Source organism: Corylus avellana, chromosome 10, assembly GCF_965113065.1.
Source record: "Corylus avellana chromosome 10, dhCorAvel1.hap1.2, whole genome shotgun sequence".
NCBI classification, from domain to species: Eukaryota; Viridiplantae; Streptophyta; class Magnoliopsida; order Fagales; family Betulaceae; genus Corylus; species Corylus avellana.
The window spans coordinates 1,245,067-1,268,146 of record NC_142499.1 but is presented as its reverse complement, the minus strand read 5'-3'; the positions used below and the strand labels follow the sequence as shown (position 1 = coordinate 1,268,146).

The window sequence follows — 23,080 nt, the reverse complement described above, 5'->3', positions numbered from 1 at the left end:
CGGAAAAGGGAAACAGCACATATAAAGCCTCTTTATTTTCTTTTCATCGACTGGTCGGACCACATTGATTGACGCCTCAGTTCCTCCCCTCCGTTGCTACAGAGTCGGCTTAATAGATTATGGATTTTGAGGCCTAGAGAGATAAACTAAAGCAGGGCTTTATTTATTGATTTATTTAAATAATTTTAATTTTAAATCATTCTTCTTACTTTAGCCCTTAATTATTTTTTTTCCCAACTGACTTGAAAAATTCTTTTTGTTATGAAGCATTTAACTTCAACGGGTATCATATTTTATGTTGAGCTACATATAATATATTTTTTGTTACGGAAAATTTAATTTGCAAAAGCAAAATTTACTTTATTTTCAAAATTATTTAATGAACGAACTTGGCTAATACATTGGTTTTAAGTTCAAATGAAACTATGTGACTTTCCATTTTTCTCTTTCCTTTCCTTTGAAATCTTAATATCTTGGAATTTAATTATTTGTATTTATGTTTACCGTAATTAGGGCCTTAAATAAAGAGTGCTTACTAACTTGTTTGTCATAATATTATTTGTTACCCTAATTGTGGCCTTAATTAAAGACAATTGACAAATTTCTTTTTATCATAATTGAGGCTCTAAAAAAAAAAAAAAAGTTGAGGCTCTAATTATTTTATAATATAGTTATTTTGGCCTTAGTCAATTGCCTAATTTTCATAAGCATTGAGCCGATACTAGTTGCTGGTCTCTTGCCTCCCGGTCGCCATTGGCAATAAGTAGTCTTCATGCGCCGACAAGCAGCTAGCGGGCGAGGCTTACATGCGGTCCATCCAAGCTACCGCAATCTCTACGGTAGTTTGGATGGAAGGCTGAGATCTTCCAAGGGCAATAAAAAATTAATTTTTTTTCAAGAAATAATATAAAATTAATTAATTATTAAAAAAATCAATAATTAAAAAATTAAAAATATTAAAAATATTAAAAAACTAAAACTATTAAAAAATAATAGAAAAGGAACATAAAAAATGAAATGAGTGGCTCTAGCCACCCCCATTTTGGCCTTTTGGGGGTGGCCAGACCACCCGTTGGGGCGGTCCGACTACCCCTAAAAGGCCAAAAGGCCAAAAGAAAAAAAAGAAAAAAAAAAGTTTGGGTTTTGGGGGTGGTTTCGGCCACCCCCATACCAGCCGTAAGGGGTGGCCAAAACAACCGCCAGGCCCTTGTGGGTGGTCCGGCCACCCCCAAAACCCTTTTTTTTTTTTTTTTTTTGGCCTTTTGAGGGTGGCGGAACCACCCCCTTGGCCATGGGGGTGGCTCGGCCACCTCCATATCAATGGTATGGGGGTGGCTGAAACCACCCCAGGCCCTTGGGAGTGGTCCGGGCACCCCCAAAACCCAAACTTTTTTTAAGTTTTTTTTTTTTTTTTTTTTTTTTTGGCCTTTTGGGGGTGACCGAACCACCTCTTGGCTATGGGAGTGGACAATCCACCCCCAGAACGGCTATGGGGGTGGCTCCAGCACCCCCCCCGGGGGCCAAAATGGGGTGGTCTGCTTTCATTTTTTATTTTATTTTCAAATAGTTTTAGTTTTTTAATATATATATATATATATATATATATATATATATTTTAATAGTAAATGAATTTTATATTATTTCTTTTAAAAAATTAATTTTTTATTGCCCTTAAAAGATCTAAGCCTTCCATCCAAACTATCGGTAGTTTGGATGGACCGCATGTAAGCCTCACCCGCAACTAAAAGCCTAACACATACAGGCCTTTCTCCGCCGGTGTTGTAGTTTTGTGAGTTTTTTTGCTGTTTTCTTACTACTTTTTATTTCCACTATAACTTTGTTGTTTTTAATTTTCTGTTTTCCCCTCTATTTCTACATTACTATTGTAATTGGTACCCAAACATCGTTCGGGTAAGGTTGAAGAGTATCTTAAAGGTCGTACTCCTATCTAAGTCCTTTGATTTGGGAGTTCGGATAAAGTTAAAGAGTATCATTTTCGATCATACTGCATCCTGCACACTGTTTTTTTTTTTTTTTTTGAAAAAAACATAACATTTCATTCAATAATACCACAAAGCATAACGCTCTTACATCACAGAGCAAAGTTCTGAAGTAACCAAAGCATAAAGCTACAAGATTACCAGGTTTAGTACAAGATTCGAGACCAATCCGCTAACCCATGACTAAAATTAGATTTAGTACTAGATCTATGACAGACAGACTCAACCAAATGCATGGATAGCAATTATTCCTCGACCCTAAGAGCGGAAAGACTCTCATGCCGAAATTCTTCCTCATCGACCCAAAGGCCAGGATAATGATTACATCCATAACTCAAAGGTCTGGACCAAAACTAATTAACCCGAAGTCGACATAGATCGAGTGAGAGAGGAAAGAACCTTATTACAAGCCTAACAAAACAGAAAAATTAGACAATATAGGGAAAAACACATGCCGAAACACAAATACATCTTAAAGAAGCAATAGAATAGGGAAATAAAACAAGAAAAGAAACAACACACTCCAATCACGAACACACCGGAACCGAAAACCGAAAGGCCCAACGGTGGGCGGCGAACAGGCGCAGAGAAGACAGGCAAAGCAGGACTTGAAAACAACCACACAAAAAAAAAAAAAAAAAAAAAAAGGAACCACCAAAACAGGAAAAAAAAAAAAGGAAAGCGACAATGAAGGGGCAAAAACGGAGAAAATGAGCAGCAAGTAAGGAAAAGAGAGGAGGCACTGAGACTAAGACATTAGGTAAATAATTAGCATCGAAGCGAGGATGAGGGAGGTAGCCAAACGGCCAACCCTCCGCATCCTGCACACTGTTTAATCGCCTTTAATTGCAATTTTTTCTTGATATTTGTGTCAATAATACAGAAGAGCGCATCATTCATTTAATACAATCCCTTTTTAACGTTGCACAAGGTTGTTTGAATAGGCAATTCACATGTCGCACGTTTATTTTATTTTATTGAATTTATAAAAGGGTGAAAAATATCACCGATATTTGTACATGTGGCACGTTCTTATGCCCGTATGCCGTGCTTGTCTCCACCATTACTTTTTCTTTGCTAAAGCAAAGTCCAAATATAATTGATCAGATATTCACCTAACAGATCATGTTTTGTCTACAATGTAAAATCCAAGAACCACTGAAGATGTGTAGGATTATAGAAAAGGTGGGTACCCGTGCTGTGGAGTACTTTAGTGATTATAATTACAATAATCTCCTTAATTTAACATTATAATTACAGTAAAGAGCATTATTTAACATTATAATCTATTTTGTGAATTTTGTTAAAATTTTATCTCTTAAGTAATGCTCTCTTAAAGGTAAAGAATTCAAAAGTAACGTTCTTTCTCTTTCATATTTTTTCATCTTTCCTCTCAACTGTACAATATATTTTTAATGCATATCAACCAAAAAGTTGGTTTCATAATAAAATAGAATATTTAGTTAAAATAAAGAAATATTTAGAGAGTTTAATGTTTAAAAATTTTGAAAAATTGCTAGCTAAATCAACTAAAATAAATTTTTAGAATTAAATTTGGAAAAAAAAATAAAAATTGAAGAGCTATTGTGAATGCTCTTATTCAACTACACAATTATTGTTTCTCCTATACTGAATATAAAAAATAAAATAGAATATTGTTTCTACTTTTTCATCTTCCCTGATCATTATTTCTACGTTTTCATCTTCTCGACACCAAGTAAAAATATGTTATATCGGTCATTTTAGAAGTGGAACTTTTATCTCTTTTTTATCTTTAAATAGGGTATCTTTTAAAATTACTATTAAATTTTGATCTAAACTTAATGATAATTTTAAAGTTACAGCACCTTTAAAAAGATAAAAGGGAAATAAAAGTCATACTAATAACATTACTCTTTTAAGTAATTTGTTGGGGGTATTTAAGTCATTCATGGGGGGTACCACCACCTAAAGAAAATAAAAAGATAAATCAAACAAGAAGATGAGAAAGTAATTTCATGACTTTGAGAAATACTACACGCACTCATACAACCATTCTTTGAAGTACACAATTACTTACATGGTAATAAACTTTACCATTAGATGTAAAAATCAAGAATACTACATTCAAAATCTAATGATAATTTTCACTGGTATGTCAGATAGTATATACTTGAAAATATAAATATGAAATTGTGTGTAGCATTTCTCAATAACTTAAAAATAAATAAGTACAAAATTATTTGATGGCCAGCAAGATAAACAACAAGTCATTAGGGGTGGGCAAATTAACCGTTACCGTTTAACCGGCCGTCTACCGGCTTCGACCGAACCGATATAAACCGTAGCCGATATGCCGATATCCTTATCGGTTAAAAAAAGTATACCGGAATTCGGTCCGGTCCGGTCCGGTCCGGTTAAGCGGTTCTTATCGGTTAACCGGTTAACCGATAAGAAACCGGAATTTTTTTTTTTTTTTTTTTTTTTTTTTTTTTTTTTTTTAATGGTGTTGCCCATGACTTATTTTCCTTTTGCTAAGTGACTTTAATTAGTTAATACTTTGTTTATTATTCATTAATGAATTTTATTTTAATTTGGGTTTGGGTAGGTTTGATGTTTTTTTTTTAAGTGATGGCATTTGATGAGATTTCTTTGTCTTTGGTAAAAGCATTTTTCATTAACTAGTTTTGCTAGTCTAATTAGCATTCATTGTGTTAATTAGTCCATTTGCTTTGGAAAAATGTATTTTATAATATAAAAAAAAATTGAAGTGGATCAATATAAAAAAACTTCAATTTTTAGCCCAAAAAACAAATATTTGGGTCCCAACAAAAAGTATTTGGTCCCTAAAATAACTCATTTTTAATAAATTATTTTAGCCCAACAAAAAGTATTTGGGCTCTCAAAAGTCAAAAAAACTCATTTTTTGTTTTTGGCCCAACAAAATAAATCAATATAAAGCTATCGGTTAAATCGGTTAACCGGTTTAACCGGACCGTTTAACCGTGTACCGTTTTAACCGAAATTATCGGTTAAAATTCTTATTGGTTCAGTATCGGTTAATAAACCGTTTAACCGAAAATTATCGGTTAATAACCGATAAGGTCCTTAACCGGACCGTTTTGACCGATACCCAGGCCTACAAGTCATTAAAATAATGACAAATGCTACACTTTCAAAAAATTTCTTTAAAAGTTAAATCTCAAATGATGGATCACTATCCCATGAATTAGTGACACATTTTCCAAAAATAAATCTCATGAAATGACTCATGGGATGGTGAAAAAACCAATTTTTGAAAGAAAAAAAATGTGAAATATATCACTTCTCCAAAATAATACACTAAGAACAAACGAGAAGTGATACACTTTCCTAATTGTTTTTCTAAAAGTTGATTCTCAAGCGATGTGTTACAATCGTATAAATTTTATTATTTTGAAAAATGTGTCACCAACTCATGAGAGGGTGATTGGTAACATATCATTTAAGAACTAATTTTTAGAATAAAAAAAATAGAAAATATAGCATTAATTTCTCAAAAAATAAAATAAAAATGATGATGTAACATAAATATGAAATGAGTTAAGTAATACTCTTATTTTTCTTTTATTCCTAAAAATTATATAACTTTTAAAATCAATTTATTATAAATTCAACCTAAGATAATTTTAAGTGCAGCATATGACTCTGAGGAATTCAAATAGATAAAAACCCCACTTATTCTTTTGTAGCACACTACAGTATCGACGATATATGTAAGACCAACCTTTCAACATCACTCCGGTAGGCCTTGTTCTGTTTAATGGTGATTTTGATTTTGATTTTTTCTTTTTGTAAGTACTGAGCAAAAGTTGCTTTGCACTCCATTATTTGATTTGATGGTGGTCCGGTGGACTGAATTTCTTCTCCCTACTGGCATGGAGTGATGACCCTACGTACGTTTCACAAAAATTATTTGACGGTGGGGCTGAATTTCTTCTCTGTTTCTTTGTTCTCTTCCTTATTTCGTTGCTCTCTGTTAATATATTACTCAAGTTAGACATTATGATCTTAAAGGTTGTGCGTAAAAAAAGAAAAAGAAAACAGAATTCATTGTTTTTTTATTACCAACCGTTATGCTTTTTGAGGGAAGAAAGGGGGAACAAAATCATGCTTTGTAATTACCTCACAGGAATATCATTGATACAACCAGTTTCTGTTGGTACGAAATCAAATAAATATTTGGTTTGTGATTACCTCACATGTTTTTCTGCTGTCATAAAAACAGATATACATTTGGTAGGGAAGGGTGAAAAGTATCACAGATTTTGTACACATGGCACGTTCTTATGCCGCACTTAAATGATTATTAATTACGATAATCACCTTAAGCAAAAACGTGATAATATCCACCTTTCATCATAGTTCAAGTGACATAATTCTTGCAAGCGTCAGATTATGATAAGAGATGACGTGGGAAAAATAAGGATCACCAAAGCGTCGGCTTGGGTATTTCCTGTTGTGTTTTGTTGTATTTTTGGGTGGGTTATTGTTTTCATGATATGATTTGGTTCGATTCTATGGAGGAAATTTTTGTTGTGGGTGTTTCAATGGCTCCCATCCCATTTTTTGCAATACCTTACTTGCAACAATCTCTTAATGGGAGTTGTTGTCTTCACCGCTTAGGACTCTTTATTGAGTCCTTTTACCCTTTTTCACCGCCTTATGTGGTTCTTACAAAAGCTCAACTTATTTATGATTCTTTTGAAATCATGAATAAAATCATTACTTATTATTAGTGATTGTTACAGTCTTTGTACTCCTTTTTTCGTTTGAACTTTGTTGTTGGAATGTCTACTCCGTTGTAGTTGCTCCACCCATTGTAACCCGCTTCCCCATATTTTAATAGGAAAAAAACAAAAATTGAATATTTGACAGATTTTTATATCATCCCTTCTCTGCCGCTACTTTTTTCACATGCAAACCTTACGAGAATTGCATGTCCCACTTAATTCCACTGTATTCTGAAAATTAAGTGAACGTACAACACATATACAGCCCCTTTATTTTCTTCTTCATCGACTCGTCAGACATTATAAAGTCACACAATGATACAATTAAAGTTATATGATTGTCTAAATAATTGTCATGTGAAGGTTAATATGTAAAAATAATAATTTCTATAAAGTCTTGACACAAATTAAAATCTGTGGCACTTAATAAGGGTTTGACAAATTAATGTGAAACATTTGAACTAAAATGAATAAAAACACTAGTACTACATTTTTATATTCATATTCCTCACATGGGCTAAAAGTATACACATTCTTCTACCCAAACCAGCCGCCAGTCGAAGCCACCTTCGGCAGACACAACGCCAGTCAACCCAAATGGCGCCGGATAGTCACGACGCTCCTCCACGCCAGTAATCTCTTCTCACCGAGAGCAGAGCGTATTGCCAAAAATAAAAACAAAAGTCTTTTGGGAGCCCAGCAACAAAAATCTTTTGCTGCAACAAAGATGGTGACCTTTAGCACAAGCTTGAAATTTTCAACAAAATAGCATGCACCTCTATGTTGAGGAGAGGAAAGTAATAAATTGAGTAACATAGAAAACAAACCAAAAGATAAACACAAAAGGCAGAATTTTTTGTTTTCTTTGCAATATGCTCTGCTATTGATGAGAGAGAGATTACCGGCTTGGAGGAGTGTTGTGGGCGGCGGCATGGCCAAAGTCGTGTCCAGTAGAGGTAGCGGCAAGTTTGGGTAGATGAATAGGAAAAGTGGAAAATATGTCTTTTTACTTTTAACCCATATGATGAATATGAATATAAAAATCTTGTGTTTTTGTTTATTTTGCTTAAGGTGTTTCACGGTGATTTGTCAAGTTCTCACTGAAGGGCACAAATGTCTTCGTTTGTGCCAAATTCTCATGTAAAAAATACATTTTTTTTTTTAAAAAAAACACAATTTCTTTTAAATTTGTTAATATTATTAAAACGGGCAAGTACTTCTCACATGCTCAAAAAATATATGATAATTTTATAAATTTCTTTAGCCTAGTTTAGAAAGAAATAACACCATTGGTCTTTTTTTGGTTGGCGACATAAGGGTAGTTGAAGGACTTTTCTTTAATATTGTTTATAAAATTATTATGTGTCTATATTAACATGTGAGAATCAGATGATTTTTTTAAAGAATTTCTTTAATATGTTAATGATATTAAAAATGCAATGTATTTCCCACATGGCTAAAAAATATATGACAATTTTATGAACAGAGTTGAAATAAATTTCTCTAACGAAATTAGAGAAAAAGTACTTTATCAGAAACTTCACTTAACCCTCTCGAATTGTCATTACTTTTGAAATTTTCCTCTAAAGTAAGTTTCTCTCAATTTTCCGTTAAAATCCCAACAAAATTCTCAAAATACCACCATTTGTTTTAAGAAAAAAAAAATGCAAAGATTAAGGCATTGGTCCAAATTTAACGGTATTTTCAAAAATACCCATGCCTCAATATATATATATATATATAATGGGGTATTTTGAAAATTTTATTGGGATTTAAAGGAAAATTCTAACGTGAGGGGGACATTGAAAAAAAATTCAAAGTTCTATACACTAAATTGAGAGGTTTTGAACTTTTGGGGGATATTGCAAAATTGGTGACAATTCAGGGGTAAGTGAAGTTTCTCCAAAACTTTATTATTTTTTCAAAAAAATATATTTTAGCCTTCCAAACTATCTCTCATTTTGCAATTATCCCTCCAAACTTTAAAAAGTGACATCAAGGCCCCACATGCTACCATTTTTTTTATTTATATTCAAATAATGGAAATGGGTTACAAGAGATCGTACAACAACAAAAAGGTGGCCAACCTAACAACAAAGCCCAAATAAAAAATGCAGTACAGAAACAGTAACAATATCAGAAGACAGTAGGCAATGGTGTCATTCATGATCTCAAAAGAATAATAAACAAGCCGGGTCTTTCCAAGGGCCACACAAGGCGGTAACAAGTGGCAAAAGGACTTTGTAAAGAGTCTCATGCGATGAAGGCAACAACCACAGTTAAGCGGTTGTTGCAGGAACGGTACTGCAGTAAACCAGTTGAAAGCCGTTAAGGACGAACACCAGCCAACAAAGTTTTCTCCACAAGATCAAACCATATTAGATCAAGAAAAAAAAAAAAAAAAAACTTCAAGCAAAAAAAAACCACTTAGGACAGCAGCACTGGCGGAGGAGGGGCGGTTGGAGGTCTCTAGGGGGCACGTTAGATGCACTCATCGGCAAGTGATATGCACATGCCGACGAGTGTACACCACGTGCTAGCACGTGGGTGACGGGACAAAGAGTTGGGGAGGTAGAGGAGGAGTTGGACTGGAGCATATGGTGACAGGATCGACAGGGGAGAGTAGTTTGAGTTTTGAAGAAACCCGATCTATATCCCAGACGTGTGGTGGATGGCAGAGGCAGGGCGGCGAGTGCTGGATGACAGAGGCAAGGCAGTGCAGTAGTACTGGAGTGGTCGTGGATGATGGAAGGCGAGGGAGGAGGATGGCAATACTAAGTAGGACGAGAGGACAAAAGAACAACAGTAAAAACAGCAAAAAAAAAACATCTAGAAAAAGGCTAGGGTGGGGAGGAAGGGAAAGGAAAACCTTTCCCTCCTCTTCGAAAAAACCACACAAGGTGGTGGAAATAGTCTCACTAAAGGAGACGACTGAAGAAAAAAAAATTAGGTTTTTTTCCAGAGCTTCTCTCCGCCACATACTACCATTGTGTGTCAAATTAAACACTTTTGCATTTTTCTCTCCAAAATACCCTTGAAGTTATTAATAAATAAAATTAAAAATATTTGAAAAAAAAAAGGGGGGGCTAATATGAAAAGGGCCACACCTTTTTAGCATTTTTAGGTTTTTTTTTTTTTTTTTTTTTAATAATATAATTTTTTTTCAAATGATTATTTTTACAACATATAATGATATTTTGAGAAGAAAAATGTAAAAGTATCTAATTTGATACTGCGATAAGATGAAAGGCGCTCATATTACTTTTTAAAATTTAGAATTGTAAATATGAAAGGGGTGAGAGTTGAAACTCTACATGGTCGTTTTTGTAAAATTAGTTTATGGGATCCGGAATTTTCTTTTATTTATATCGCCAGTTTCTGCCCAATCTTGTCTCCCGCAATTGCAAATCCAGATAAAACCTCCATTTAACACAGCGCCACACACAGCATCAACTTCACACCCAAGACCATTTCTCTATTCTAAAACACCAAAATCCACGAAGAAAACGCTATTGCGGAAGGATAATTTTGTCACATCGCCGGGAGTCTGAAACGCGCCATCAAGAAACCCACTGAATACTCCACGATGGGCATTGGGGAAGGAGAAGCTAGTCACGAGTTCGATTGCGAGAGTCTGAAACAATCCATCAAGAAACCCACTGAGTACTCCACGATGGACACTGGGGAAGGAGAAGTTAGTGGAGACAACGACGAGCGCCGCATAGACCAGATCGCCATCGGAATTAATCCGGGAGACAACGACGAGCGCCTCATAGCCCAGATCGAAGGCGAGATCAACAAGAGTAAGTTGAGTAACTCATCTTCACCTCGCAAAAACGACACCAGTCAAAATGGTCATCGTTGCATCTACAGGTGTCCTGAGGAGTTCAAGAAGTTAAACGGTAAGTATCTCGAGCCCCAGGTAGTCGCCATCGGGCCCTACCACCACTTCAACCCTAAGTTCCAGAGGATGGAGGAGGTCAAGCGGCAGTGCGTCGGCTACTTTCTCGGGAATAATGAGAAAAACTACTTGCGGATGTGCGTGGAACAAGTACGTCCACTTGAAGAGCAACTCAAACACTGTTATTTTTCTTCAGAAACCATCAACCTCGGAGAGTGTTATTCTTCTTCAGAAACGATCCTCAACGATGAGTTCCTTCAAATGATGGTGATTGATGGTTGTTTTATATTAGACTTGTTTCTCAACTTTGAGAATGAACTTCGCAAGAAAGAAATGCTTTTCAACCATGAGAAAGCGGAAACATCTGACCACCCGGCCTATCTTTCAGCTGAAGAGCCATGAGAGGATAATAGTATCGAAGATCTACGGGGACTTGCTCCTGCTTGAGAATCAGATCCCCTCTATTGTTCTTGAGACGTTATATAAAAATTGCAGAAAGCCCCGTGATGAGCCCTTGTCCAATATCGCCATAAAAGTTTTCATTAGATCAATGCAGGTAATTGATCAATTCAATATAAACATCCCCCCGCCCAAGTGGTTGCATTTGCTGGACCTAGTTCGGTCGCTATTTATCCCACACGATCATAATGAAAGGCTAGACCGGTGGATGTTCGCAATATTCAGTCCAATTCCCTGTGTCACGAAGCTACGCCGTGCGGGGATTAAGATCAAGTGGAATCACTGGACTATGTGGGACAGCTTCTTGGAGGTGAAATTCAAATCAGGTGTGATTGAAATGCCCTTTATAGCTCTCGACGTGCTCATTGTTAGTGAACTGCGTGGCATTCGAGCAGTGCCACGGATGTTCCACGCACTTCTCGATTTACGCCACCTTCTTGGATGGCCTTGTGAATACCGACAAGGACATCGAGTACCTTTGTGACCGTCGCATCATTGCGAATTCCTTTGGCACCGACGCCGACGCTGCGGTTTTCATCAACAACTTGGGCAAGGACTTGACTATATATAACGATTATGATAACAATACCTCCTATTTGTTTGAGTTCTCCCGAGATGTAAACCGGTACTATTATCGGAAAAGGATGCATTGGGGCAAATGGCAGTGGACGAGCTTCAAGCGCGAGTATTTTGGTAGGCCATGGATGTTGATTTCGGCATTTGTTGCGTTTGTGCTCTTAGCGCTAACATTTCTGCAGACCTTCTACACCATCTATGCATATCATGTGCATCCTAAAAACTAAACTCTCCCCTCCGCCTCCATCCTCCCCAGGATAAACAGTGTTTGATAATAGTTTTAAGAGGATCGTTGCTTTCTAAGTACTGTGTGAAGCTCTTTTAGTTTGTTGTGTTACTTTTGAGCTCTTGTAGTGAAGCGATTTTGCCACGACTAAGCTCTGCGCTTGCAAGGCAAACCTTTTATGTATGATGCTGTATGGATGCATATTTGAACTTTTAATTCCTCAATAATAGTCTCCTTTTTTAAAAAAAAAAAAAAAAAAACAGAGTACCAAACCTGCAATGATCCTGCATGATGGGGCTTATTCCACGACAGCACCAAATCATATCAATTTAAGATTATTTTGCTAATGAGTGTACAAAGGACTAAAATGCCTCAAGTTGACAAACACAATTAGTTAAGATGGTTTTTCTAAAGCAATTTCAAATTAAGCATGCCTTTTATGCTGGCTTGCCAGAAAAAATAAAGGGGCGTTTTGGTTTTTTAGAATGATAATTATTCAACAAAAGAATTGGTATTACAGAGAATGCACAAACTTCGAATTCAGTTGGTGAAATCGCACGAATGATCAAACTTATTAATTAATATCATGCTGCTGTTATTTGGGATTTGAATTCTCTCCTATCTATTATGGGTCGAAGAATATCTACTTAAGGGCATAAATTTTTCTACAGAAATCCGAGGTAGAAATATGACACGTCATTCTATTAAATAAAAATAATAAAAACAACAAACAAAACGGAAACAACCCATGTACGTCCGTAAGACAAACTCCCTTCAAATCCTCGGTCCCTACATCTGCAGAGAGAAAGTGACTTCTCATTCGTTGAGCCGACTCGGAACTCGTCGCCGGCGAGCTGGGGCCCATGGGTCCGATAGTTTCGGGGGCCATCGAGGGGAAGGACTGTTGGGGTACCATGGTTCCGACGGTTTGGGGTGCCGACAAGGGGAAGGACTGGACGGAGAAGGTGGCGGCCATGTACTGGGTCTGGCCAGGGTCAATCTTGCCGGCGGGGATGAACATGAAGACGACTTGGGAGCCGGAGTAGAGGAGCTGGAGAGTGCTGTCGTAGTGGGAAAAGACAGAGCGGTTGGGGTTTCGGATGGCGGCGTACTGGGAGAAGGTGAAGGTGGTGGTGCCGTTAGTGATGAAGAATGACGGGAGCTGGACGGCGTTGACGGAGATCTTGGGGTCGTGGGGCTTGAAGACGGTGAAGTAGACGATGAGGATGATGATGACGACGAAGATGAGGAAGATAGTGGCCACAATTTTTTTTCTGGGTTATTCATTTTTGGAATTTTGGAATTCATGGGTCATTCTAATTTTCTGGTTTTTTTCTTTTTTCATAGTTTCATGAGTTTTAATTTTCTTCATTTCAAAATTATTGTTTTGATTTTGGTTTATTTTCTCCTCTATTTGGTGTGGGATCCAATCCTCTCTTAGATTGGAGAATTGTGCTGTCTGCCATGTTCCTTTGTTTGGTAGTTGTTTGCAATAGATTCAATCATTCTATTTTTATTGTAGCTTTCCTTTCCTGGAGTCTTTTATAGAGAGAGGGGAGGCTATGCTCTGTTTTGATGTTTTCCCACAGAGCTCTTTTGCTCTGCCGTGTTTTGTCTCAATGAAAGTTGGTCTATTTTTCTCAAAAATAAAAAAAATAAAAAAAAATAGAAACCCAAACAGACGATGGCCATTTTTGTGGCTATGGTAATAGAAACCCAAACAGATTGGTGGTGAGGAATTACAAACCAATTCAAAATACTTGTTCATTCAAAAAGCAAGAATATCTTAAGCAAATACCGGGAATTAATACCTAAAGCAAAGTTTTTTTTCTTTTTTTTTCTTTTTTTGACAAATATGAAGCAAAGTACATATCTTAAGCAAATACAGTGAAGCAATATCCAAAGCAAAGTTTTTCCCTTTTTTTACAAATCTGAAGCGAAGTACATATCTTAAGCTAATACCATGAAATTAAATGAATTTTATACAAAAATTGTAATCCAAAAATCACTACAAATTACAAATACTGTCATCTTACATTTAAGAGCCAAATATAGCGTAACACAAAATGATTAAATTTTTAAACTACAAAAAATCCATCTCCGAGCGCATGTTGAATTTTTTTTGCCAACAACATTTAGTTCTCACATCATCCTGCTTCCTTCACTTCCTGATGAATTAAAAAATCAAAAATCAAAATCAAAATCAAATAATTATTCACTTAAAACTTTAATTAAAAAAAAAATGACAAGGAGTTAGAAAGGTAATATACCTTCATTTTTGAACTTATTTAATTGGTTCCTCTTGTAGAAAGTTTTGATTGCCGAAACTACAAGATGCAAGTATCTAGAGAATAAATAAATAAACTTCATAAAGAAAATAAGGCATAATTGAATTTATTATAAGCTTATCACTAAATCAACTAAATAAGTCAAGTATGAAACTTTGTAATTAATAATATCAAATTAAAAATAGTATTTATGAATATATTACCCTAGATATTTGGGTAAAGCTAAGAACATGACTATATGTGATATCCTCGTTGCTCATCTGTGTTTTGCAATCATGTGTTTCTATACCCTATAAAAATTGTATGCATTTAATAAAATTAATAATATACTATAATCACATCAAAACAAATTTGAAGACACAAAATATTCAAGTGAAACATCCATATATTGTTATCCCTAAAAGAAATTATATTACCAAACAAATACATTAATTCAAAGTGTTCATAAATTAATAATAGTCAACGATAATTATTCAAATAATATATTACATCAAAAGCAATCTAAAGGTTTCAAAGTTTAGCCCATAAATGGTTATGCAAGAACGGCTAAACCCCACTAAAAGCCAAGCATTTTTGTTTTTTTTTTCAAATCTTACACAAATATGACAAACATCTCAATGGTTATGACTAAAAAATAGAAAATGATATATTTATTTGCTATTTGACTTTTTGTATATATTAATAATATGAATTTTTCAATATCTAAATTAGCAGCTATAGGAAAATACTCGCAATCTTAATAGTTATCTTTATACTAGTATAAATAGAATCAATTAGAAAAAACAAAGACAAATGAAACGACTCAAAATAAAGTCTAAGAGCAGTTAAAAAAAAAAAAAAATGTAAAGAAGTACCTTAAGTTGAGAATGACAAAACCGATCTTGCTTATTCTTCAAAGATTTTTTTTTAAAAAAATTTTGTTATTGTTTTCCTCTTACTTTGTCTTTGCACGATTTTTCTTCTGCTCTGCTGTGTTTCCTTTTTTTTTTTTTTTGTCTTTTCCTATTCCCAACATTAACATTTCTTTGTTTTTGGAGTACTAACGTGTGTGCAGACTTAACGATAACGTGCACAGCAGAGCATACCATTTTCTTTTCTTTTTTTAAAGGAGAATTGACGTGTCCTCTTTTTAAGCCTTTGATTTTTTAGATAAACTGGACATTCTCCGGTCCCTTTGCACCGGAGAGGATCCCTTTCCTTTTATTTGATAGGTCATGTGTTCACTGTTTTTAATTTTTTCTTTGTAATTTTTTAAAATACTTTTATAATTTGAAGTAACTATGCCTTTATGTCACATACAATTGGAAAATGAATGTTACACAAGAATCGCTTGACGTGCATACCATTAATTAAAGGGATAAATGTATAATCGATTTTTATAGTTGGTCTAAATTACAAAACGCTTACTGTAATATCAAAATAAACTCAGAGTTTCTTGGATAATGCCAAAAAAAAAAATTTAGTTCTTATAGTCAAATTTCATTAAAAAATTTGATAGATTTCGTTAGTTGCCACATCAACACTAATGAAATAGTGAGACATGTTGCTCTTAATAAAAAAAATATAAATATATTAAATATATAAAAGTAAAAAAAAAAAAAAATTATTTAATATAAAACCAAAAAAAAAAAAAAAAGGTGGCCTTTGACTTTTGAGCCACCCCAACGGCCACCCACATAGGCTGGCCACCCCAACAGATCTAGCGGTTCTTCATTAGTGTAGATCCTGCACTACTAACTTTTTCCTCTGCAACTGCAAGTGCTGATTTGGTTTTCAATCTCTTAAACCTGAAATTTCTGATCCACTTATCTTACTTTATCACCGACCACAGAAGCTCCAACGCTTATTTTCTCACTGAACCCGATTTATTGGTCAATGGAAGCAACTTTAGTTGTGGCCGTCGAAGACAACCGGTGCTTCTCATTAAAGTCTTTGCTTTATTGACTGCATCTTTGCCTAAGATAAAGCCCTCAGCAAGCATAGTGCTAACCACATCCTCCTCCTTCCTAAAAGCAGATTCAGCACCACCTGAAGTTTTATTTTTTGTTGCTTGCAGAGTTTTGAAAAAATCAGGCTAGGGTCACCCAGCAGATCTAGGGGTGGCGGAAAGGCGGTTGGGCAGCCACCCCTTTGCCTTTATATATATATATATATATATATATATATATATATATATATTATTGTTTTTAATTTTATACATTTAATTTTTTTTTTTGAAAACTTCAGAAAGCCCCCTTGAACTTTCAACCGTTTTGACAAGCACCTCCTGAATTTTCAAAACTCTCACTTAGGCTATCTGAACTTTGATTTGCTCTCACTTTGGACCATTTTAACGTTAAAGTCAAACAATTTGATTTTTTATACCTATTTTACCCTCCCCAAAACTACTTCGTTTTATATCCTAAAACTACAACACCTACCCAACCCAAAACGACGTCGTTTTAGGCATTAATTTTTTATTTTTTAAAGAAAAGCAAAATAATTAAAAAAAAAAATTCGAGGGGTGGCTGCCGATCTGGGGGTGGTTCATGGCCAACCCTTGGCCAAAAAACAAAAAAAAGGGACCGATCCCCATCCTTTTTATTTTTTTGGCCTTTTAGGGGTGGCCCGGCCACCCCCATGGCCAAGGGGGTTGTCCGGCCACCGCTAGACCAGCCAGGGGGTGGTTCAGCCACCCCCTTGCCCAAAAATGGGGTGGTCCGGCCACCCCATTTTGGCCAAGGGGGTGGCTAAAGCCACCCTGATTTCGTTTTTTTTTTTTTTAATATTATGCTTAAAACGACGTCGTTTTGGGTTTGGTGGTGATGTAGTTTTAAAACCCAAAACGATGTAGTTTTGGTTGAGGGTAAAATGGGTATAAAAAGTCAAATTATTTGACTTTAACGTTAAAAGGGTCCAAAGTGAGAGCAAACCAAAGTTCAAGGGACCTAAGTGAGAGTTTTGAAAATTCAGGAGGTATTTGTCAAAACGGCTGAAAGTTCATGGGGCTTTCTGAAGTTTTCCTTTTTTTTTAAAAAAAAAAAAAAAAAATTATTAAGAGCAACATATGTCACCATTTCGTTGGTGCTAATGTAGAAATCTGTTAAATTTTTTAACGTAATTTGACTATAGAGATTAAATCCTTTTTTTGGCATACCCCAAGGACCTCAGAGTTCATTTTAAAATAACATGAAGTTTTGTAATTTAGGCCAACCACATGGACTAATTATGCATTTATCCCTTAATTAAATGGTAGGTTGACAGGTGAATCTATTTAAAATAGACAAAAATTAAGGATCTAATTATCGAAATTAAAAACTTAAGCACTACTAATTTGAAATTGCATCAAAACCTATGGACTAAATTTAATTTTCTCCTCAATATTAGTGGCTACCATCTACCAAAGCAAAAAAGAATCACATCCCTCCCATTTTTTATTTCCAAATAGGATGGTTCAATAAAAAAGATGAAGAAAAAAGTCTAGGAATAAAATATAAAGACTTAATTTATGCATTTTTCTAATTTATACGTGCAATTACGTCCTTAGAATTGGATTCTGCACAAATAACTTATGCTTCATGCTTCGACCTTCATCTAGGACCATTGAACAATGTTACATCAATTCACTAAAATGATAGATAAGGTGAGGCCCATAAAGATGTAGTATGTATGATCACTCTAATTAAAAATGGTATGATAGGAGCGGGTGTTTTGGAGGGAACTTCTTGCTCATTCATGGCAAATACAAGGCCGCAAGCCCACGCCAGATTGATTTAAGCCCATCAAAAGTTGATGTTTACCTGTCAGGCTGTACAGGAGACTGGTTGCTTAAATCTTCAAAGAAGCTTTGGGCTACATGGCATTTCCTTCGGCGGTGGCGGCCCCGCCTAATTGGTTCTGGATATTTTTGTGAAACCAAAAGTCAAAAAGTTTAATCTCACACCGTCAAACCAATAATGCCACTGCATGTAAACAAGGATACTTGTCCAAGTTCAAGTCAAAGGGCGAAGCTCCTCGTAATTTCAGTGCCGCGTAAATGACTCGAAATCTCACTTTAATAGTTGAATGGAAGGGTGAAAGCTCCTTGTAATTTCAATATCCTGTAAATAAAGTACTCAGAACCTCACTTTGAGGTTCTGAGTAATTTACAAGATTATTCAGCTTTCCAATAGACACACCCCAAGTCCAAGAGTACACACACCTCGATAAATTCCCCAATAGACGCCCCGAATTTATGCAGCTCTCCCCCAACTCGGCCCATATTGTAAGACTTCCATTTCACGCCCATAGTCTAAAACACCAAACTCAGCTATGGGAAGCAATTTTGTTCAAGGAGAAGCCAGTCACGTTGTGAGTTTTGATGAATACCAAGAGGACTACTTCAACAATATAGACCACTCTTTGTCCAGATGCAACTCAAGCCCAGGAAGCGAAGCCGAGATAGTAAGCCATCATCAAGAAAGGGTCGACGAGAACCTCAATGTACACCACTTTATGCCCAGACGCACCTCAAGGCGAGGAAGCGAATCCGAGATTAAAAGCCTTCATCAAGAAGGGGTCGACGAGAACCTCAATGTCCGCCACTTTATGCCCAGAAGCACCTCAGGGCCAGGAAGCGAATCCGAGATTGAAAGCCTTCATCAAGAAGGAGTTGACGAGGGCCACCTAGCGATGATGCGAAACAGGATCTCCTCCATCCCATTAATGATACCTAGAGAACTCCTCGTCGCCGGAAACCCTTGCATCTTCAGGCTTCCTGAGAGATTCAAGAACATCATCGGTAAGTCTTACGAGCCACAAATGGTGTCAATCGGGCCCTACCACCGTGGCAAGCCTCACCTCCAAATAATGGAGGAATTCAAGTGGCAATGCCTCGCCTACTTTCTCAAGAGGCCCCACGATCTAAATCTCTACATGGCAAACCTACTTCCACTTGAAATGAGAGCTAGAAACTGTTATTCCGAAACCATCAATAATCTCACCAAGAGTGAGTTCCTCGAAATTATGCTTCTTGATGGTTGTTTTATTTTAGAATTACTTCGCTTCCTTTACTCTGTGGAAATCGAAGATATACGGGAAGTGCAAAGCCACCCTCTTGCCCGGATGGGTAGGCTAAAATTACTAAAGATCTACAAGGACTTGCTCCTGCTCGAGAATCAAATCCCCTCTTTTGTTCTGCTACAGTTATTTCAACTTTCCAGGATGGCTTGGTCTTGGGGGAATACAGATAGGGCCTTCTCCTTTATTGGCATAAAAGTTTTTTCAGCGATACTGGGAATCCGATACTCCGGAGACAAGTCTCGGTTCAACGGGAGTTTCTTGCATTTACTGGACATGGTTCGGTCCATTTTTATTCCACCCGATCATGAAGCTATTCTTCAGGATCGCGATGAAGGATTCCCGCTAGAGTACTGGTACAAACCATTCAATACTATTCCCAGTGTCTCGAAGCTCCGCCGTGCGGGAATTAAGGTCAATCCACGTAAGGATTGCTTTTTGGTGGCTGAATTCTTGAACGGTGCGATTGAAATGCCCAATATAATTCTCAACGACTTGATGTGTTCTTTACTGGTGAACTGTGTCGCATTCGAGCAGTCCTACAACAACAGTTCAAAGCACTTCTCGGTCTACGCCCTTTTCTTGGACTGCCTTGTGAACACGGTCGGAGATGTCGAGTACCTTTGCGACCGCCGTGTCATTGACAATTACATCGGGACCAACCTCGACGCTGCAGGGTTCATCAACATTTTGGGCAAGGACTTGACCTTTGATATTGATTACTTCAATTTGTGGAGCTTGTTTTTCAATGTTAATGAGTATTATCGGAATAGGCTCAACAGGCACTGGACGAGCTTCAGGCGCGAGTATTTTAACAAGCCATGGTTGTGGATTTCAGCATTGGTTGCCTTGGTGCTCTTTGTGCTTACGTTTTTGCAGACCTTTTTTACCATCTATGCTTATGTACATCCTAAAAAGTAGAGCCTAACAGTAGTAAGTGGCCATAATAAATTCTTGTTTATTTCTTTTTTTATTCAACAATCCTGCATGACGGGGCCAGGATTTGGGGCTCCTACGATGCTATCATGCTACCAAACGAAGTCATTTTTCAATGGGGTTACGCTACAGTCGATATGCCGTCTTTGTTGGTGCAAGCGGAGAAGAAATTAAGCAGAGAGTCAGAGACCAACTAATTTTCAATGCTTTTTCACTGAAATACTAGTACAGCAAGAAGTGTTGGCAAGAAGTGTTGAAAAGGTTAGTGAATGGGATGAAGAATTAAACTATGCTGTCACTAAATGACCTTTGTTATAGCTAATTAATTCAACAATAGGTTGACAAAATATCATCTTTAAAACCAGAGGACTAATTGGATTGGAAAAATATTACACTTACCAAATTTTCTCTTCAAAATGTGTTTTTTAAGTGGTTTGTCTCCATCCCATTAAATTTATTATTTTGAAACGTCATTTAAGAACCGACCTTTTAAAAAAATAATTTGGTCGAAGTAACATTTCCCATTTGATTGTTCCGTGACTACAAAAACAAGTGTTTTGGAGGAAGCTTTATTCTGATGGCCAATTTAGGGTCGTGGGCCTAAACCATATAGCATTTAGCTCACTTAAAACTCGAAATTAAACTGGAATGGGCTAGCCTGGCTGCCTAAAACCAGGCTTTGGTCTATAATAGGCCACAACGGGAAACTTTTGCTATCGTTATATGGATTAGGATGGGCTGCAATTATCAGCCCGAATTCCAGCTTATTCCTTGTAATTATGAGAGCTCTTCAATGAGGCCCACCTCCTTAAAACCCCTCACTATTGTCTATTTGACCGCAATCAAGCAATTGCATTGCAACTTTGCAAGGGAGAACTAGACGACGTCAATGCCAAATTAAGGGACTTGGACCACATGACTCTCTGACTTTCCACGCGTAGCTTGAAATGGTCAATTACTTGTCTTTTTTCACATGCCTCCCTTCCTATATAAACCAAAGCCCACCCCATAAGGATGACATACTTTTGATTTTTGCCAATTTCCTTCATCGCACACAGCTAATTAACCAGTACCCAATTCCTCAAAATTCCCTCTGAGTCTGATCGTAAGCAAAGCAAGTGAATCATGAATCAATCTTCGTTGCTTCTTCAAATCCCTCAACCCTCCACGCCCACATACAGAAATGGTGTGTCTTCCAACTCACCCATGCCTCAAGAGTACAGATTATCACCTCAACCTTATAAACCAAACCCCAAGCGATTTTCTCGATCCACAATAACTCTTCATTCTCACTATAATAGTCCTAAAATTTTCGTGCATGGAGACAGACTTCCAATTCTTCGGGATCTCTGCAGCAATCTTCCAGCAACTCCAACGACAAACAAAATAGCAGTGACGGAAGAAGAGATTGAGGAGCTAAGCAGAAGCATCTCAAGGTTGTATTTGAAAGGTCGTGTTGGCAGGCAAAGAGGTTTGAATTCTCCGACCAGAAATTCAAAGCAAAGGCGTTTTAATGTTAGTTCGACCACAACTCGTGGCGGTTCTACTGGATTGTTTGGTAGCTTAATTCGGAGGCCTGAACGTTTCAAAGTACGGACTGTAGTTTTGGGAGGAGGAGCTACCAAGGTGGAATACAAATAAATTTATTATATATTTCTGAAGTGATTAAGAGCATTTACACCTCTCCCATGAGGCCCGTAGCTCCACCATCACCACCACCAAAAAAATATCTTTCTCTCTCTCTTACCTCCACCACCAGGAACAGTGCCGACGACAAGAACGTACGACTTCAAGTGCCACTCATGACTCACGAACGGAGAGCCACCAGCACCTGATGAACGGAGGGCCAAAAAGAGAGATATTTTTGCTTGGCTTTTAATCTACGGTGCTGACATGGCAATTTGTGAACCATTCATTTACAACTACAATCTGAGGAATTGTAGTCCCTCAAATATAGACATATTTTTGTAAGCAGAATTATATTCTTTTATGGAAAAAAAAAAAGAATTAATTATTATTGAAAATAAAATAAGTTGGAATGAAATACTTGATCTTATTTTTAGCTTGGTTGTAACACTAAAATAAATTATTAAATATGTAGTTTTTTTTTTTTTTTTTGGGTATAATACAACATCTACGTTGATGAATAAAATCGTATTCTAATCAAATTTTTTTTTTATGCTTAGAGATTTCTAACCAACAATATAGGACTAGCCAGTCTTATTATACTTATATATATTAGGAGTGGTACTGAATATTAAATTAGTCAGTAAATAAATTAACAGGGCAACTATATAAAACGAGAGCTGGGTCCCATTTTGTGCAAGAACACAAACAACTGTGATGATGCTAATGTTTGCAAGCGTATTGCATCATTGCAGTATATAATTTACAACACGAAGGCCTATTTACTTGGGAATAGGCAAGTAATATTATGATTTAAACTTTAAAGACAACCCAAATACAAATCTAATGCTACGCATACACTACAAAAAAAAAGGCAATTTTGTGACGTGTCAAACAGTTTCATTTTTTTGTCACGTCAGTAAATGTTGACGTGCCAAAACTGGCACGTCAACAAATTTTTTTTGACGTGCCAAAAGTGGCACGTCAACATTTACTGACGTGTTGAATATAACACGTCAGGATTTACTGACGTGTCACTATCTGACACGTCAATAAATTTGAATTCAATTTTATTTTAAAAGTTTTTATTTAAATAACATAATAATTTAATATTTATTGACGTGTCAAAATGACACGTCAGTAAATATAATGTTTATACATATATAATATAAAATAAACATGATTTATAAAAAATAAAATATATATATATATATATATATATGATAAAAGGTGGCACGTCAGGAATTCCTGACGTGCCAAATCTGGCACGTCAAGAATTC

At 36.3% G+C, this 23,080-nt stretch overlaps 1 protein-coding gene and 1 pseudogene across 1 annotated transcript; both read left to right on the top strand.

Annotated features, from left to right (window-relative positions):
- Nucleotides 1-10,337: 10,337 nt before the first annotated feature.
- On the top strand, nt 10,338-12,070 carry LOC132191666 (UPF0481 protein At3g47200-like; annotated as a pseudogene).
- Nucleotides 12,071-18,491: 6,421 nt separating this feature from the next.
- LOC132191653 (UPF0481 protein At3g47200-like) lies at nt 18,492-20,159 on the top strand. Its single transcript, XM_088511024.1, has 2 exons — nt 18,492-18,702; nt 18,793-20,159. The coding sequence occupies exons 1-2, from the start codon at nt 18,492-18,494 to the stop codon at nt 20,157-20,159; spliced, it is 1,578 nt and encodes a 525-aa protein (XP_088367150.1).
- The last annotated feature ends 2,921 nt before the right edge of the window (nt 20,160-23,080 follow it).

Excerpts from the sequence above, each read along its gene's own strand:
- LOC132191653 (XM_088511024.1), top strand. The coding sequence starts at position 18,492 with ATGGGAAGCAATTTTGTTCAAGGAGAAGCCAGTCACGTTGTGAGTTTT. Across the intron at positions 18,703-18,792 it reads ACGCACCTCAAGGCGAGGAA|GAAGCGAATCCGAGATTGAA; the intron begins GCGAATCCGAGA and ends CCTCAGGGCCAG.